Source organism: Symphodus melops, assembly GCF_947650265.1.
Source record: "Symphodus melops genome assembly, chromosome: 23".
Lineage (NCBI taxonomy): Eukaryota > Metazoa > Chordata > Actinopteri > Labriformes > Labridae > Symphodus > Symphodus melops.
Window position 1 is genome coordinate 920,919 of NC_136713.1, and position 15,170 is coordinate 936,088.

At 43.7% G+C, this 15,170-nt stretch overlaps 2 protein-coding genes across 4 annotated transcripts in view; one reads left to right on the forward strand and one right to left on the reverse strand.

Moving 5' to 3' along the window:
• dhrsx (dehydrogenase/reductase (SDR family) X-linked) overlaps positions 1 to 15,170 on the forward strand; it is a 34,495-nt gene that overhangs the window by 17,379 nt on the left and 1,946 nt on the right. Inside the window, exons 4-6 of one of the 3 annotated variants that reach the window (XM_079336288.1) lie at positions 7,693 to 7,903; positions 13,496 to 13,603; positions 13,936 to 14,004. In XM_079336288.1, the coding sequence (XP_079192414.1) occupies positions 7,804 to 7,903; positions 13,496 to 13,603; positions 13,936 to 14,004 (277 nt within the window). In that variant the 5' untranslated portion in view covers positions 7,693 to 7,803. Of the gene's footprint in view, positions 1 to 7,692; positions 7,904 to 8,380; positions 8,581 to 10,196; positions 12,817 to 13,495; positions 13,604 to 13,935; positions 14,005 to 15,170 lie in introns of those variants that run through there. The other 2 variants (XM_079336286.1, XM_079336287.1) reach the window with 2 other exon arrangements.
• Positions 502 to 3,891, reverse strand: LOC306818899 (uncharacterized protein). Its single transcript, XM_079336631.1, has 8 exons — positions 3,792 to 3,891; positions 3,160 to 3,195; positions 2,994 to 3,056; positions 2,510 to 2,530; positions 2,328 to 2,360; positions 1,443 to 1,466; positions 1,245 to 1,362; positions 502 to 735 (listed from the first exon to the last, which is right to left on the reverse strand). The coding sequence occupies exons 1-7, from the start codon at positions 3,847 to 3,849 to the stop codon at positions 1,253 to 1,255; spliced, it is 345 nt and encodes a 114-aa protein (XP_079192757.1). The 5' UTR covers positions 3,850 to 3,891; the 3' UTR covers positions 502 to 735; positions 1,245 to 1,252.

Sequence of the window (15,170 nt, forward strand, 5' to 3'; positions counted from 1 at the left end):
TTGATTGAACAGTTGAGCCGAATTAACCATCACACCTGTGTCATTGTTACAGGTGACGACTTTACAAAAAAAAGTGTGAGGTTTTACTGCTATGCCGGGAAAAGTTAAAGTGAGCGAGTTTTAGTCGGGACTTTTGAATGGCTTTTCCTCAAACATTCATTGGAAAGTTAAAAGCAAAGTTTAAAGGTCGTTAAAAATCTTATTCAATTTTAAAGTTACAACCTTTACGAAATTTATTAATGAAATTTACACAGTATTTCAAGGCTACAGTTTCATGGGAGCCAGTGGGCGGAGCTTATAGAAAAGGCCAATCAGACTAAAGTTTATACTTTAGGACGCGTGCGCCACCTTGTGTTTAAAAACTGGATCAATTAAGGATTATTAAGAATGAGGGGACTATCTGCTCTTTCTGAAATTATCATAACATTTTAAGACCCACAGACAGTAAGTCAAAAAAAATCACAGAAAAAAAACTTTTATAGAAATAAAAATACACCAAGGTTCAGCATGAGCGATCTTTATTCAGTGTCTTAAACATTTATTATCACCGTCACCTTTTAAAAACGCAGCACAGGTTAGCATGTGATAAGGAGAGAAGTGTTAGACTTTATTGTCCCCATGGGGAGAAAAAAAAAGCTGAGGTTAGTATTTTTTATTTTGAAATGTTTTTAAATCAGAGGGAAAAAAAGAGGATGCATCGTCTTTAGGAGGATTTCATTCGTCTCCCGTTGGTCTCTGAAAACAGAAGAACAGAGTGAGTCAATAAAAAGGAGGGAGATAAATTTAAGAGGTGTTCAGACCAAACAGTTCAAATCTGAAGGACGCTGTAAAGGTTGTAAGAGGTTTAAAGGAGACATGCGAGCGTTGTATTTTTCTTGGTACATGAATTCTCAGTGCACCCAGACTTCATCGTCGGTCTGTTTTGTTTGTGCGTTTGTTCCATTTTTAATAATATTTCCTGTCGTTTACAGTGGGATTTAAAAAACAGCGATAAGTGGTACCGGATTGGTTCCTGCACGCTGATGTATCCGACCAATCATGGTGCACGTAAAACACTCAAAGTTCGACTTTGAAAAGGTTACAATAAATTCGGTTTCGGAACTAGAATAGTTCGTATTTCCTGCAGTGTAGGATCAGTAAAAAAAAAAAAAAGGAGGCGGGGCCACACAATTCGCAATCTGGGAATACCTAAAATAAGATCTTTAAAAATAAGAAAAGTATAAATGAGATGATTGATTCTGTACCTCCAGGCTCACGCGCACCTCCCGTCCCTGCAGAGCGCGTTCATCAGGTTCTGCATGAGCTCGTTCTGCTTCACGATCATCCTGCTCAGCTTCTGGATCATTTGTCTCTGAGGACACTCTGACAGACACAGCAGGTTTAAAGGATTGACAAGGAGAGACTGTGTTGTATTTCAAACTCACGACCCCGCACTGACTCACCTCCTGCAGCCGTCGGCGTTTCAGCTGTAAGGAGAAGAACATTTGTTCATTTAGTCTGCGGATTAAGACGTCATAAATACTTTAAATCAAATATTTCCTCTCTCTTTGTGCAGCTTCGAGGGTTTCTGCTCTCAGATTTATTGTCTCTAAGTGTGACAGAGTGACCTTTCCTCAAGGAGCTGGTCATTTATGCATTTATCCGGGTTGTTCAAAACATTTAATCCAGATTTAATATGATCCGGTAATCCAGATCCTGTTTGTTAAAAACATAGACTGGGCTTGATCAGCCTGATCTGTGTGCAGACTTTTAAAGGATTACAACATCCGCAGTACGATTGCTTTAAACACGACTGTGTCCACAGGGGGGCGCCAGAATCCACACAAGCTGAACGATCCTCACAGCTCTCTGCTGAAACCAGGAGGATCCTGGATCCTTGGATCAAAGAGATCCTGATCCTCCTCTGATCAAAGAGATCCTGATCCTCCTCTGAAGTTGAAAGTGGAGGTGTGGACCCGGATTAAAAACCAGGATCTGATCACCTGATCCTTCGTTTTTTCTTTTGGTTAAGATTTTGTCCCACTGGATTATTTTTGAACCAGTTCACCAGTTGGTGGTTTAAAACCTGAAAACTGGTGAAGTCCCTGTACAGCACTTGTAATCCCGATGTGGTGATCCTAAAAGCCTGTACCTGGATCAGGCTAATCCAGAGTTCCGACTTGGATCCAGGAGATGATTAAATACAGATGAGTGCATCCTGATCTTAAATACGTGTAGTTTGTGAGGTCACTTTAAGATGTCTTAGATTTCTAATCTAGCGGGTTTTAAAAATAAAACCACAAGAGCTGAAAAAGAAATAAAGTTTGATGAGAAGAAAGCGATTTTACCTGAACCGACGGCGTCCGCCAGATTGAAGCCACCTAAAGGAGCATATTACACGTTAACATTTTAGCATGAACTTTACACCCGTAAAGGGTTAAATTCTCTGTACATGAAAGACATTTTAGCTGTGATTAAATTTAATTAAAGTAAATCTGGTGAGAATCTATTCGTCAGTGTCTTCACTCACCTCCTGCAGCAGGTTTGGGATCTGAAGAAGAACAGAAAGGAAAAATCAAGTCCGTGTTTCAGTTCAAAAACCTTCAAATAAATATTCTGTTTTTAATCTGCTGATATAAAACACAAACATGTCCCACAGTGAAACACAGAGACTCAATTCCTCCACAACTTTCACCAACAATTAAAGCGGTTGTTGGGTTTCTTTAAAGCCACTAGGGGGCGGCAGAGCACCGTCAATCCAACACCAGCACACCATAACATGATGACTTTGTCTTTGACTCATTTCTTGATTAAAGTATTTTTTAAACACTTTTTTTAAAAGAAGAAGGTAAAGGAAAAAAATGTGTGACATGTTACACATAAATATAGCAAAATATAGGGGGCGCTAGGGAGGCTGTAAAATAACGTTGAAAAAGGGGGGTTGGAGGAGAGCGGAGGAAGTGTCTCCAAACAGCAGGTTGTTTTGGTTTCATGCTGGACTCTGCTGGACTCACCTCTCACAGCGGGCGCTTTAGTCGTGGTTGTGGTCGTAGCTCTCACAGTCGTGGTTTTACTTCCTGCGGCAGGTTGTCAGTTTTCAAAGAAAGAAGACGAAGGACGTCACTTTTAAGCTCTTGAGTCGAACTCTCTTTTTGATTTGTAAGAAAAGAGAAAACTCACCTCTGAAGGGGACTAACCGAGACCAGTCGATGTCTCCTGTTGAGACAGATAGGAGGAGACGTTAGGACTTAATTAAACCCTCTCCGGTGTTTTATCAGAAACCTCTCCCAAGTGTTTCGCAACAGCACGCATCATGTTGGGTCCTGTCGAGGGGGGGGGGGGGCGTTTGAAGGTTTGGCGTTCTCTATAGGAAGAATGAGGGCGTGGATCTGAAAGCCTGATGTCTGTCTGCATGAAAGACTCCAAGTTAAAAGTATTTCATTGAACTTTAACGGTGAAGATATTCCTCTTCCTGTGACCTCTAAAGATTTGGATGCTCAGACGTGTTAGTTAACGGTTTTATTTCTCCGTCCGTTGATTTTGTGAAGCCGCTCTATTCCTCTCTTGGATGAATGCCTTGAATGCTCGTTGCATCGCAGACGATGCAGAAAGTTTCTCTCTCTCTGAAAAAGGAGCGTGAAGAATTCATTCGCGACACAGAATTAAAAAAGTTCATGCGACGCAAAACTGAGTCACAGAGCGTGAATGTTCCTCGAAGTTAAAGAGGAGGGAGACGTCTGCACCGTTACTGGCAAGTCTTCACTGTTCAAACAATAAAGACGATAAAGAGAAGAGAAAATAGTCAAGTTTACCTGCAGCGATCCCGGTGAGCAGGAGAAGCAGGAAGACGACTCTCAGACCAGACTTCATGTTTGATGTGTTCACGCCTGTGGACCTGTGATTACCTGCGCCTGAGTGGGCTGCCACTTTATAAACGCCACACCAGGCGTGGCGCGGGTTACATAAGGGTGCGTTGCGAAAAAAAGGGGCCCTGAAGGGACTTGTCAGAAACAGGAGACAAACAAGAGACACAACCGACGTGTCTTTGTGTGCTCGCTCAAAGTTTGGCCTGCAGCCAGACGCCGTCTGCGTCGGGTTTTTTAAGTCATAAAGACCCAAAGAAATGTACTTTTATGTGTCCTGTTTAGAAGAGGACACCGTGAGTCCTCGCCGAGCAGCATCCTCAAGTGAAGACTCCTGCAGTACCTGGAGTGTCCACTAGAGGCTGGCTGCAGCAGCACAGGAAGTCACATACACACCCATTCAAACAGCCTGTTTTTACAGCAGACATGAACATGTTTACAGCACATAGGTGTGATTAGCTCATGTCTCCATCCACACACACTGTACGGGGAGGAAAGTTTTGATGACTCAGCAGTTTTGATTGGATGAAGGATCAGAGTGATTCACAATAAGGCGTGTAGCTGAGCTGAGTGACAGGCGGGCGCCGTGTAACAGCTTGTCAGGAGGCGTTAATCCGCTCAGACTAAAGTTTGATCGAGTCAGCATTTCCAGCCAAAACAGCAAAACAGCGAGAAAAAAAAAGAGTGACGTCTCTCTTTGTCGTTTGGAGTGACGACCTTCCACATCGTCCATCCATGTAAACGTCCGCCATTTTGTTTGTTTACACCTTGCCGCCGCTCTCTGCAAAGAAGAGGATGTGCACGTGTGTCGACTGGCCTGGCAGGAAGTCTTTGACCTGTTCATTTGAGCGTTCACACCTCGAACTATTCCGCAGAGGTCGCTCGAGTTTGTCTCAAAAAGGAGCCAACGCCTCAGGTGTGAATGCACCGTTAGCTTACAGGAAATCTGGACGTCTTCCTGTCGACTCGCCGTCGGCCGAGTGACCGACAGGGTGCACCGGAAAGCGTCCCGCTCGGTCTGCACTAAGGAGGACGAAGGCGCCCGAAGCCGCCTGCGACTCTCCAGCCGCGGAGCAAAGGAGAGGAGGGGGGGAATCCTCTGTCCGATTGATGGCAAAGCGACCCTCAGACAGGCGGAGCCTCGGGAGGAACCCGGGGCAGCTAGCTGCGTTCTTCATCGACGCACGAGCAGAGTGATCCACCGCGAAGAGTTGTATCATTTTTCATGATTTCATGGTTGGCCAACAGTTCAGAGAGTTTTGTGGTTTCAAACGATACTCGGGGCGCTCCATCCCGTCCTGCATCCACCCCCCCCCCCCCACCCCCCCGAGGGGGGAGGAGCTATATGTTGTGATCTCTTGATCTACACGGAAAAGTTTGATCCATGAATCTTTTCATGCGGCACGAGGAAACGTTGAACCACATAATCAAATACAACTAAGTGATGGTTGCAACAATTACACACGCTTAATTCAGAGTTCGGCTTCTGAAGGTCAAACATACCCTCAGAGCGGAAAACGGGAGGCGGGCCATCGCCCCCTTCCAGGAGAAGTGAGACAGCACGCCATGGTAACAAGTTCAATGGACGATATTGATTTGTCAAGACCGACTGCATGCCAACCTCCGTGCATAAGAGACAAACAGAGCCTGTTTTAAATGTGCTTCTTTAACCCCTGTTACAAATCCCATTAGCAGCAGGCTGACGGTGCTGAGGTCCAAAGTTTGTGGTCAAACAGAGTACAAGAGGAATGGCTGATGTGCCATGTCCGCAGAGTCCGGAGATTACATTTGAGATTTCTGGGAATGTTATGAACAGAGGGACACATGATGACACATGATCTGACACGAGACAGACGTTTTACTGAATCATTCTGGTGTCGTCAGGATCTTTTTTTTTCTCCCCATAATGTTTGTTTTTCATTATCTTCAGAAATGTTTCTTCTGGTGTCTGAAGATCTCGGCGTCTTTAGGTCAAAATGTTGACATGACGTAGCTGGTTCGGATGTGAAAAGGAGTCAAAGGGAGGGTGACCAGATTTTGATTTCCAAAAAAGAGGGACACTCGGGACATGAGACATAAATTCAGACAGTCTTCTCAGAGGTCCATGATCATGATTTATTATGCCTCAATGGTGCAAATGTAACTTCTGTAATGAAATAATAGCTCTCTTTTCAAGTTAGAAAATCCAGCTTTAAATATATCTCCCTTTTCAAAGTAACAAGATAAATAATAAATTAGAAAAAATGCTCACAAAAATACTAACTTAACAAATAAAAATGATCTATTTTTAATCTTTTTTTTTTGTCTTATTCATCCTGCTTTTCTTCTTCATCCGGACCATCCATATTTTCTGCAGAGCTCATCTTTCCCAGCAGTTTCCGGTTGCTCAACAAATCAGCATAAAAGTCTTTGAAGACATCTCTTTGCTGTTGCTGTGTAGCTGCTGTAGTGTTGTACAGTGTTTTTGTAGTTCATCTGTGAAGCTGCTCCGCTGTCTGCTGTTCCCTGTGCGCGTGCACGTCGCAGAGCCGCCCACAAAGCAGCCTCGAGAATTACGTCACACAACGAAGTAGCTACCGAAGTATTTCGCGCCGGTCAGTTTAAGTACAAACTTGATGGTTCCATGAAAGACAGTGAACTCCGGACATTTTCATGATTTTATAAAAAAAAAAAAACCCCGGACGCCCCGGACAAGACGTAAAAAGTGGACATGTCCTGGCAAAAGAGGACGTTTGGTCACCCTAGTTAAAGGTCCAATCAGAGAGCTGCTCTCTTCCTGTGTGATCATGAAGGAAACCTGCTGTGTTGAAGCTTCTCTGACAACAATGCAGCAGCCAGTATGTCCTCCTTCTAACTTTAGATTCTGCTCCTGAATGCTCTGGATCTGATTGGACCAGAGAAGGTTCGAACGCAGAAAGCTTTACAGACCCATGCAGAGCTGGCTAAACACTGAAGCTACAGTGTCCACCACATGGTGACCTGTGTGAACATCCACTCAGAGCTACATGTTTCTCCTTTAATTGAGTAATGGATTAATTCCTCATTGTCCCTCACAAGCGAATCAATAAAGTATTTCTGAGTCTGATATTCATATTATAATGCAGCTTTAACATCTCCAAACCCACACAGCTCAAAGTTTATGAAAAAAAAAAAAATCATCAGGAGACCTTCATGTCGTGAATCATCAAACCAGCAGTTACTGATTATGTTTGAGAGTGTGACTTTGCCCCCCGAGCCAACAATCATGTGGACGATGCTGCAAGATGAAACACTAATTCCCCTCTGTTCCGTGACGCCAAAACATAATTGACCAACCATTACACCATTATGGAGCCAATTTGAATGTTAAAAGACATGACGGCCGAGCTGTAAGCACAATGAGAAGGGCTATTAGTTGAGTAACAGGCTGAATGTGGGGGAGAAAGACTTGACGTTGACTCTGTTGCCTCACAGAGAGAAAGGTGGACCCAATGACAGCTGGGACCGGCTCCAGCTTTCCACGATCCTGACGAGAGAGAAAAAAGGTTGTAGCCGGATGGATGTGTGTTGTTATTTTGTTTTGAAGTGAACTTTGGGAATGTAAAAATGTTGGTGTCTGAATATTTAATCACAGTATTGGTTAGGAAGAGGCCCGCTGTGAATATTTGCAAGGGCCCCAAACAGTCTCAAGAATTGCCTCTGCTTCAAACTGCAGCCTCAGAACAAAGACCGACTTCATAACAAGCAAGAGGTTAAAAAAAAAAAAAGGAGAAATCCCCAGAACAAGCTGTCTTTGTCTTAACTGCTAATCCGCATCATAATTGGCATGTTTTTGTGTGTCCGTGACGCGTTTGTTTGGTTTTTTTCTCAGGGGGGCGGAACCTCGGACTAATCCCCCTTTTTCAAGCCGGACTCGTTATCGTGACGCACACACAGCGGGACTCGGCGCAGGAAGCGGCTCGGTGGGAAACAAAGCGGAGAGATGTGGCTTCTGGCGGTGCTGCTGCCCCTCATCAGGCTCTACCTCTGCGGGGCCAAAGTGCTCTTTTATCAGATGTTCTACAAATCTTTCAAACTACCAGGTCAGGTCTTTTTTTTTATATCTCATATTTATCTCTTATTGTTTCATGTAAATCTGTATTCGACCTGCAGAACCCCCTTTAGAAAATCGACAATTTACAAAAAATCCACTTATTTTACGACAAATAAAATTCATATCTACCAAAAAGAGTTGATAATGTCATAAATAAATGTCCTCTGATTAATTCGGCATACATAATAAATAGCTAAGACCTTAATAATTGAGTTGTAATAACTAAAATGACAGGTTACTTTTGGCTGCATTTCTGGGAATAGGACTGTTTTGGAGAGAAATACTGAAAGCCAAAAATTTTCTGTGTTTAAGATATTGTCTGTGTTTTAATAATGAATGCATTTAAAGATTAATAAATGAGCAGTGGTGACTTTTTAAGAGGGTCATTAAATTGTTAAATTAGAAATATTCTGAATGGGGTTTGGTTGAAGGTGGGTTGTGACCTTTCACACATTTTTAGTGATGGTTAAGATTTAAATCAGCGTTCAATCCAAATAGAATGAACCACACGCTTCATCGGCGAAACTTAAATACAGGGTTGGAAATTATTTTTTAAGATTGTGGTTGAAATAGTTTTTTGATCTGGACGGAAATTAATAACTCAGATACTCTGAAAAAGGAAGGAAGAAAGTCCGTCATCTGTAGCAGCTGTAATCCTGTCACAAGGTACCTGAAGCTCCTTTCCTGCATGTTTCTCTCGTCCTTATTTCTGACTCTATCCACCAATAAAGGCACAAAAGCCCCCCTTCCTCTTTTTCTTTTTGAGAAGACATGTTACAAAGATCTCCCATTCTTAAAGACAGACAAATCTGTCATTTAAAACAACCCCAACGTAAAATCACTGAATTCATTTTCTTTTTTTCCAGTCTTAAACAGTTTGAGCAACAAACCTACAAGGCTTCTTTCCAAACTCAACCACAAACCAAAGTCTAGGATTCCTTCAGAATAAAGAGAGAGAAAAGGAAGCAGTTTCAAATAATCTGATTTTAAGATCTGATCTGTCAGCTGGAAGCTGAGATGCCAAATTTAGCTTCAGTGGTCCTTCAGTGTTTTGGTTCGAAATTAAGATGAATTTAGACGAATTATCCACAAATATTAAATTAGATTAAAGAAGGTGGTGGTGGCTGGTGCAGATCTGTGGCTGCCATGCTGTAGCTTTTCTGTTACCGCCGATTTCCGCATCGTCCATCAGCCTCGCACTACGGCGCCATTCGCAACCACTCCTAGAAAATGCTTGTGTTTCCATTGCGAGTGCAGCAGTCCGTCTCCGCAGCGCCCCACTGTGCTGGACTCCGTTTAAAATGCACTCGGTTCATTTTTGAGTGTGCGGTCCATTTCAAAATAATGTAAAAATGTTAGAAAGTTTCTTATCGTGATCACCATCACATTTGAAGTCTGCATCCTTGAAGCTAAACGAGTCTGTACTCGACATCATGTGCTTTGGAGATCTAGAGATCTGAGACATTACTAATGATTGTAAGCATAGAAATAATTCATCATGGTCACTGTAGGGATGTTTTGTGGTTTTGCAATATACAAGACACTAAAAGGCGACTCATCAGACTTACGCAAAACACTGACTGCTTTCTTATGTTGCAGATGATTGATCCTGAGGACAATCAAAAGCATTTCTTGTAGAATGTGAATAAAAGTCAAGCGTGCCGAATGGACAAATCAAAGCTGTGTGATGTGATGAGGAGTTTGGATAAGCTCACACTGAAGTCTTAGTGTTTGTGCTTTTACTGTTAGTGATAACATCGCTGAGCCCAGAATACATTTCTGTGAAAGCCTAAAAAAAAAGTTTGTTTTATCGTCACACAAAGAGGCGACGTGTTCAGATATCGTATTTACACTCCTTTCATTGCTCAAAGATTGCAGGCGGTCTGGAAATTCCTAAATTCGATTTACTGACCAGAAATATTCGAAGGCTACAGTTTTTCAGCCTGACTGGTTTTCTTTTTTTTTCTTTTATAAGTTTAGGACGTCATCGTTGTTGATCGTTGACAAAAATTACATCATTCTGGAATTTCAAAGTATAATCTGGGAGTCCATACTTGGAAATCCCTTGGGAAGCAGTATGGGCATTTCCAGGGGGGTGGCCAGGGTTGGCAAGCATGGCCCCCTCTTGAAGTCGTATTCGGCACCCCAATGAGATCAGATCAGGCAACAGTGTCTGTGAAAAGTTCTCAACTTACACCGGTTTCCGTGTTGCATTAAGATTTGAAAATGTCAATCATGTTTTTATGACCATCTACAAATATTTATTTCACTATCCTTGTTAGGTACTCGGTAAGTGAAGTCAAACGATGGAGGGTAAAAGTGCGGGACCCTCATTCTCTGGCCTCAATCTGGTCGCACACCCACGGGCGAAAAGCAAAGTGTGGAAATACTTTGGCTTTGACACGGATGCAGACGGCTGCATACTGCACTGGAGACGGATTTACTGTCGAGTTTGCATGAGTCAGATTGCCTACTCTGGAAACACGTCAAATCTGTCGTACCACCTGGAAAAGAACCACCCCGTCGAGTTCAGTGAGGTTGTGAAGAGCAACTCTGATCTGATGCGTGGGGCGTTCGCCACGCCGTTCGCCAGGAAGACTGAGCCTTTAGTTGTACACGTCCAGCAGCAGCAGCAGCAGCAGGACTTAAACTTCAGACAGAGCTTACATAACGAAAACAGACGACACAACGAACTGACCAGTGCAGTTGTTAACTTCATCTGCGAGGGGTTGTACCCTGCGTCTGTTGTAGAGGAGCGTACCTTCAAGACTTTAATGAGTACCATCGACTCAGGGTATTCTCCTCCAAGCAAAACTGACCTGGCAGCTAAGATGCTTCCTCAGATGTACCAACGTACCCGGGATGTGGTCTTTGGTGAGCTTGCCGGGGTTGTAAACTGTGGCGTCACTACAGATCTTTGGCAAAGTCAAACCCAGAACCGAACGTACATTTCTCTGTCTTTGCATTCAGTCAACTACAACAGCACAGCTGGATTTTCAATGACGGACAGGTGCCTGAAAACCTTCGAGGTACAAGAGGATAACACGGCCGAGAACATCACCAGAGCGATGTATGAAGCCTTTGTCGAATGGGGGATAATCCATAAAGTCGTCGGTGCCACCACGAATGGGTCAGTGGACATCGTCAAAGCATGCTCGCTCCTAGAACTATCTGTGGAAATGCCGTGTCTGGGATATACCATCAATCGAGCGATGGATGAAGCCTTCCAGCTGCCGCGAGTAGAAAGCTTTCTGGGAAGCTGCCGCAAGCTTGTCGATCACTTCCGAGAACCGACGATGTATCTGCTGAGGGACAAACAAAGGCAGCATGGCCTCGCTCAGTGTGCACTCATCACAGATAGGGGGAGGTCTTGGTTGACCACATTGGCCATGCTGCAAACGCTAAAAGAGCAACAGGTTGCTGTAACTGCAACACTTGTAGAGAGCTTCAGCAGCCATCAGTCCACCTTTGATAGTCCCCACTGGTCCTTGTTGGAGGGCTTGATCGGCGTCCTTCAGCCTTTCAAAGTTGTGGCAGACCTGATCAGTTCCTGCAGGTACCCGACCATCAGCATGGTCCGTCCAGTGCTTCACATGCTGCTGAACACCACCCTCAAGATGAAGGAAGGCGACCTCAAAGAGATCAGCATGACCAAAGAGGTCATCTCAAAGGTTCTACTGAGCACCTACTCCCAGAATTCACAGCTCTCCCAAGAGATCTCAACTTTCCTCAACATTGCTACCTTCCTGGATCCACGGTACAAAAAGTTGCCCTTCCTGTCCACTCAGGAACGCAGTAAAGTTGAGAACAACATCATTGAAGAGGCTAAAGCTGTCCTTGAGAAGCAGAATGCTGAGCGACCGTTCTTGGACGAGTTCTCCTTGGTATCTGACGAGCCACCAACCAAAAAACCAATGAGAGAGGCTTCATCCAGCAGCGTTACCCAGGAGAACCCTTTGGCGGCAATATTCTGCCAGTCTGATTCAGACCAGAGCCAAGAAGAGCTGCACGCACAGGTCATAGAGGAGCTGAGCAACTACAAATCCCAAAGAGTCCTTGGTCTTAATGAGGACCCCCTACTGTGGTGGTCCAGTCACGCTCCATTGTTCCCAACCCTCCCAAAGGTGCTCCAGAAATACTGGTGTGTTCCCCCCATGAGCGTCCCCTGTCACAGGCTGTTCAGCTCCTCTGGGACGGTCCTGTGTGGTAAAAGGAACCGGTTATCTCCAGCTCTGGTAGATCAACAGGTCTTCTTATACGAGAACTCGAGGAACTACTATGAACCTGAACCCTGTGAGGACGAGTCAGATGGCGTATCGCAGGGAAACGTACGTCTGGGTCAACCTCTGGAATGACTGTAAAACAGAGTCACTTAAAAAAATGAAATCACTGTAACGGATGTAAGGATGCAAATATAATCGATCACTTTATTGGACTGTTTGCAATTACGCTTTTAAAGAAAGTAATTGTAGAGGGTGAACACAGATCTTAAATCTATGAACTTAAAAAGTGCTTCTTCTTTAGATCAGGTGCAGATAAGAAACACAACATCCATAACATCCAAACAGAATAAAACGCAACAATCAAATGTAGTTCTTATACAAACTACACATTTTAAGCTGTGTGTAATCTTTAGTCTTTGATTCAGTATTTTTCCTTTCATACACTTTTGATTTTGTAAATGTATCTAACATTAACCTTGGTTTACATTAAGAGTCTTGTGTTGTGCAAGAAGGACAAAAGTAAAGAATGTTTTCCAGGTAATCTCAGAAATTTTGTTTTTTATTGCAACAATAGTGAACTTTTTATGAATACAAATGCTGTTGATTGGTTTTCCACAATTTTAAAAAGTTGGTTTATATCTTTAAATGGATTAAATGTCTTAACCTGGGTCTTTTTTTTTTAAAGGAGATTTCTTTATCCAGCAGGTTAAACAGGCTGCATCCTATAATCCTTGTTTTTGACCTTGTGATTTAACCTTGTAACCAGGAGTTGCTGATCTACCACTGCCTAATCTGTTAGCCTGATGTTTTATTAGCCTACTTCAGACCAGCACATGAGAATATTGTGCTTCAGTATGTGGTGCAAGAAAAATACACAAAAAAAACCAACCTGTTGAAGCAGTGGTAGACCAGCAACTCCCATGGTCTGTCAAAACAGAAAGGATGCATACAGAGAGAGAGCTTTTAGTTTAACCATGAACAGCTGAGACATCCCTCTCTCCAAACACATAACGCTACTTTCAGAAAAACTCAGATGGACTCGGGAGTTGCTGCTCTACCTCCGCTGTCATTGGCTTATTTTTAGGATCCGCGCACACAAGGTTGCGAAGACCCAAAAGGGATGCAAACGATTATGTTTGTGATCATTTTATCGAGTTTAATCCAAAACCTGTCGTTCGGTAAACAAGGCGGTGGTCGAACAGCAACTCCCATGTCGCTGCTGCAGCCGTCACCTGCAGCTCTGGTGGCTTCAGAGCGAGCGACTGGGCGGAGCTTACCGGGACGTAAACGTGAAATATAAAAAAAAAAGAGAGTTGCACAAGTGTTCTCATCCCGTCCCCGTCTCTCCTCCCACACAGTCTTGCCAAAGCAAAATGGAAGGGTTGCCATAGTGACGGGCGGGACCAGAGGAATGGGTTTTGAGACGGCGAGACACCTGGCACGCCTGGGCATGCATGTGTTCATAGGTACGCTGTCGTCCAATCAAATTCCTTTTGACACCCTGATTCCTCCTCTTCACGTGTTAACAGATCTGTGCAGATAGAAAGAGAGCGGTGCATCATACATGTTGAAACATTTAAAGATGGAGTCGGTAGGAATGTTTGTTTTTGTAAACAAGCTGAGCACAGATTTGTTGAACTTCCTGCTGATTTAGTTAAACATGCATGAATCATTTAGCGTAGCTCTTCAGTGATGACACGCGGCTCTCAGCGGGCTTCATCAGTCAGCGCAGGATTCTGATTTAAAAGATGGATTTCTGCTGGACTTGTACCCACCTTTTGATCTTCGTCACCTCCAGTTGGAAACGAGAGAGAGGAGGGCGCCGCGGCCGTCAGGACCATTCACCAAGAAGGAGGCGAGGGGAAAGGTAAACGTCTGTCTGTGGTCCCCTTTCAAACGTTGATATAACTGTGTTTTATGGCATATCTGTGAATTCATCAAATTTATCATTTTTTGAAAGTGGAATCTCTGACGGAGGAAATATCGACAACGGCCTCAATTATCTAAAAGGGAACACATTGATAGTTTTTCCTGCGCTAACTTTAGATCGAGCTGTTAACCGTCAGTTCTTTCCGCGCCCTGGAACGAGTCAAGTTCCAGTAGCTCAGTCTGTAGGGACTTGGGTTGGGAACCGGAGGGTCGCTGGTTCAAGTCCCGGCACGGACCAAGTCCGGAAACTGGTCTGGTAGCTGGAGAGGTGCCAGTCCACTTCCTGAGCACTGCCGAGGTGCCCCTGAGCAAGGCACCAAACCCCAAAAACTGCTCTGGGGCGCTCTCTGTGGGCAGCCCCCTCACTCTGAGACCTCTCCATTAATGCAGAGTGAAAACCGAATTTCCCCTTGTGGGATTAATAAAGTATATATATATAAAAAAAAGTGAACTTCCTGCGTTGACGCCGTGTCTGACGATAGAAGGGTAGAAGTGAAACAAAATGAGGGCGCACAAAAAAAAAAAAAAGACGGCAACTCAAGTACTTGTCTGCAGCAGCCGTTTCAAAAACTCTGTGGTTTCTCTTTAATGCCTCCACCAAACACACACACACACACACACACACACACACACACACACACACACACACACTCACTCACTCACTCACTCTGTACAAAGTGATGCAAACAACGCCTGACGTTAATCTGAGTGAAATCAGACTCACAGAGGCCGCAGTGTGATACACAGCAGGGTCTTTGTTTCAGTGCTGCTGAATCTTTCTAACGTCTGATCGATATCACATCAGTGTAAAGAACATTTAGTTTTATTTTGAACGTGAAGAAATGAAAAAATAATGAGAGAGGAAAAAAAAAAAGAAATTAAAATAATGACAATCTTTTTTTGCTATGAAATGAACAAACAAAGTCAAAATATTTAAAGTGTAACATGTCTGAAGGGAGGACTTGTGAATGAAACGCCGGCTGCAGACGTTCAGACAGTGAAAGGATTAAAGGTCATGTGATGTAAAATACACTTCACCATGTTGTTCTATCACCAACATGTCCCTACTCAGTCCACGACCCCGACCCCCCCATAGGTCAGAGG